Raw genomic sequence first — 3,872 nt, 5'->3', positions numbered from 1 at the left:
CTACAAAATTTATGCTGAGTGAGAAAAAAGTTCAGTTTCCAAAGATAAAAATGTTACATAAATTATGTCTTACGAAGTACGCTTGCATATTTTCATTAAATAAGTAGTAAGGGAATAAATTAAATACCGCAGATATACGGGGCAAAAATTAAAGACCAGTGCGGTTGAAGGACATCCGCGCAATAAAAAATGTTCTGGATGTATAATTATTAAATTTGGAATTTCTACATAGTCTAGTTGCCCACCAAAATAATACCCGACAAATATATATTGTGTATACACACACACACACATTATACAAAACAATACCCCAATTTTATATGAAAGTTTTTTACTTGGCACGAAGTTTAAAAAATAAAAGAAGACTTTTGATACTTGTGGTCTAAAATAAACCATAGAAATTTGGGTGACTGGAAATCATTTCATTAAAGATGAAAAGGTAAATTTTGTAGTTGAAATTTTACTAAATATAGAAAGATATCATTTTTTTTGGACTGATAAACTAAAAAAAGTATCATATAAATTAGGACGAAGAGAGTATATATTTTTGTATATATAAGTCTAGGGGTGGCAATTTTGGCCCAGGCCCAATTGACCCGCCCAGATTTTCATGGGTTTGGGCATGACATACAATAATGATGGGCTTAGTTTGGGCTAGCCCAACATAACCCATTTGTCCAAGGTAGCCCAAAACAACCCATTACTTTAGCCCAAATTGACCCATTCATTATTGGGAAAATGACAAAAACTACCTACTTAAGACTCTTTGTTAAAAAACATAACTATACTTTTTCTTATTTACAAAACCTAACACTACAAAATATAAGAATCTTCATTTATCATTTTTTAAGTATTTTTTATTTTTTTAAAAAATATTTTTTTATTTTATTAAAAAAAATATTTTTTAAAATTTAATTTTTTATGTTTTATTTTTTTTTAAAAAAATTATTTTTATTTTTAAATTTTTTTTGCTCAATGCTTAAAAAAATCTGTCAAAATTTTGTATATGAAAAATTGAGGATGCATTGTGTCAAAATTTGAGTATAGCTTGTTTTTAAAAAATAAATTTATAATTTGTTTTTAAAAAATATTGATTTTGATTTGTTTAAAAGTTAGGAATATTATAAAGAATTGAATCAACTTTGCGGGTTGGGTTACGGCCCACTATTTAGTCCGTCTTGACCCAGCTCATTCTGACCCAAATACACTTTGGGCAGAGTTGGGCATTAGCCCATTTATCTATTCAGTCCATCTTGATTAGCCAACTACAGCTCAAATGGCCCATTTGCCACCCCCAAATATAACTAACGAATGTAATTATTTTTGACAGTTTGACCAAATGTGTAACTTTACCAAAACAAATCATCTTTATTATTGAAAGTGAGTGCGGGCTGTGTTTTAGTCTGAGGGGTGAAGATATATGATGGGCTTTGCAGCCAATTGTGAACCTTTTGGGCTTTGTGAAAAGACAGAAGCAGAGGATAAGAGCACGCAGCTCTGTCTGTCGCTCTCTTCTTCTTCTTCTTAGCCAGAAAGAAGCTCTCAGAGTAAACTTCCTATTTCTTCTCCTTAATCCCTTCTTGCGAAGTAGACAAACGCAACAAGCATTTTACTCTTTGAACAACCAAACTTTAACGCAATAGAACAAAAGAAAACCCTTGCACCTTCGGCCTTTTTGTTGTCCTAAACATTCTGATGGAATTAATAGTGCCAACGAAGCAAACCCATGAAGGGTTTTGCTTTTTTCACTCCAAGCGGTTCTCAGGTTGTTGTAATAATAGGGGGAGGTCCAAGACCACTTCAGTAAAGCTACTTGTGAGACAAAATAAGGTTTTTGCTATTTCAACAACTGAAACGAATGGTAGGTTATCAAGGCCACATGTTGTTCTATCTGAAAATAATTTTGAAGAATTTGAGAGTAATAATTATCTTCGTCGGTTGGTTAGAGATGGGGAATTAGAAGAAAGTTTCAAGCACCTTGAGAGTATGGTGTATCGTGGGGATATTCCTGATATTATTCCATGTACAAGTTTGATTCGTGGGTTTTGTAGAATTGGGCAAACTAAGAAGGCTACAAGAGTTTTGGAGATCCTTGAGGATTCCGGAGCTGTTCCTGATGTTATTACTTACAATGTCTTGATTAGTGGTTATTGTAAATCTGGAGAAATTGATAATGCATTGAAGGTCTTGGACCGAATGAGTGTTGCACCTGATGTAGTCACATACAATACTATTTTGCGCACCTTATGTGATTGTGGCAAATTGAAACAAGCTATGCATGTTCTTGACCGTATGTTGCAGAGAGAATGTTACCCTGATGTCATTACCTACACCATTTTGATCGAAGCTACGTGTAAGGAAAGTGGCGTGGGGCAGGCAATGAAGCTGTTGGATGAAATGAGGAGTAAAGGATGTGTACCTGATGTCGTCACTTATAATGTTCTAATAAATGGGATTTGTAAGGAAGGCAGATTGAATGAAGCAATCAAGTTTCTGAATAATATGCCATCTTATGGCTGCCAACCTAATGTGATTACACACAATATAATTTTGCGTAGTATGTGTAGTACGGGTAGGTGGATGGATGCCGAGAAACTGTTGGGCGATATGGTTAGAAAAGGCTGTTCTCCTAGTGTTGTCACATTTAATATCTTGATCAATTTTTTATGTCGGAAAGGACTGTTGGGACGGGCTATTGATTTATTGGACAAGATGCCTAAGTATGGGTGTACTCCGAACTCCTTGAGTTATAATCCATTGCTTCATGCATTCTGCAAAGAGAAGAAAATGGATCGAGCGATCGAGTATTTGGAAGTTATGGTGAGTAGGGGTTGTTACCCTGATATTGTGACTTATAATACATTGCTCACAGCTTTGTGCAAAGATGGTAAGGTTGATGTTGCAGTTGAAATCCTCAACCAACTTAGCAAAAAAGGTTGTTCTCCAGTCCTAATCACTTACAATACAGTGATTGATGGACTATCCAAAGTGGGGAAAACTGAACTTGCCATTGAACTGCTTAATGAAATGCGAGAGAAAGGTCTGCAACCTGATATAATTACGTATTCCTCGCTTGTGGCAGGTCTTAGTAGGGAAGGAAAAGTTGATGAAGCCATTAAGTTCTTTCATGACTTAGAAGGATTGGATGTCAGGCCCAATGCTATAACCTACAATGCCATTATGTTGGGCCTGTGTAAAGCTCGCCAAACAGATCATGCAATCGACTTCTTGGCTTATATGATTTCAAAGGGTTGTAAACCTACTGAATCTACATACACTATTCTAATTGAAGGTATTGCTTATGAAGGCTTAGCAGAGGAGGCTTTAGAGTTATTGAATGAGTTGTGCTCTAGAGGAGTTGTCAAGAAGAGTTCTGCTGAACAGGTTGTGGTCAAGATGTAGACTTCCACTGCCGAGATCAACCCCTCAAGTGTCAGTTTTTTGGATGTTTACTGTTAATTGCTCGCATCAATATGTAACCATCTTTTTCTCTGTTAGCTAGAAATATGAACTGAAAATCAATTTTGTTTGATAATGATCATAATCCTTTTTCCCTGATTGTTTTCAGCTAGTGCACTTCTAGCCCATGACTGTGCATGCATACATATTTTATTCCTATGTTAGCAAATCTTTGTAGCGCGCAGCCTTACATCTGATACAGCATTCGTGAGGACTGATTTTATCCAAGATGAACAAAGTACAGTAAGTTGCCCACCTGAATTTGCAAAATCGGCCTTTTGTTTGTTGTTTGTGGACTTTGTAGTTATGTATTTGAGTGCAATGGTGGGAGGTCCTTGTGGTAGTGGGAGGAGAAAGAGAAGATGCCCTATAGTTGAGCTGTCTTGAGCATATTCTGTGAGTTTATTGTCAGA

At 35.8% G+C, this 3,872-nt stretch overlaps 1 protein-coding gene across 1 annotated transcript; it reads left to right on the top strand.

The window, feature by feature from the left end:
- The first annotated feature begins 1,431 nt into the window (after positions 1-1,431).
- On the top strand, positions 1,432-3,555 carry LOC132617036 (pentatricopeptide repeat-containing protein At1g09900). The gene has a single exon (XM_060331901.1). It carries the CDS (start codon positions 1,696-1,698, stop codon positions 3,400-3,402), a length of 1,707 nt encoding a protein of 568 aa, XP_060187884.1. The 5' UTR covers positions 1,432-1,695; the 3' UTR covers positions 3,403-3,555.
- The last annotated feature ends 317 nt before the right edge of the window (positions 3,556-3,872 follow it).

This window comes from Lycium barbarum, chromosome 11 (assembly GCF_019175385.1).
Source record: "Lycium barbarum isolate Lr01 chromosome 11, ASM1917538v2, whole genome shotgun sequence".
Lineage (NCBI taxonomy): Eukaryota > Viridiplantae > Streptophyta > Magnoliopsida > Solanales > Solanaceae > Lycium > Lycium barbarum.
Note: the sequence above shows the minus strand (reverse complement) of the source record. Positions and strands in the feature narration are given on the sequence as shown.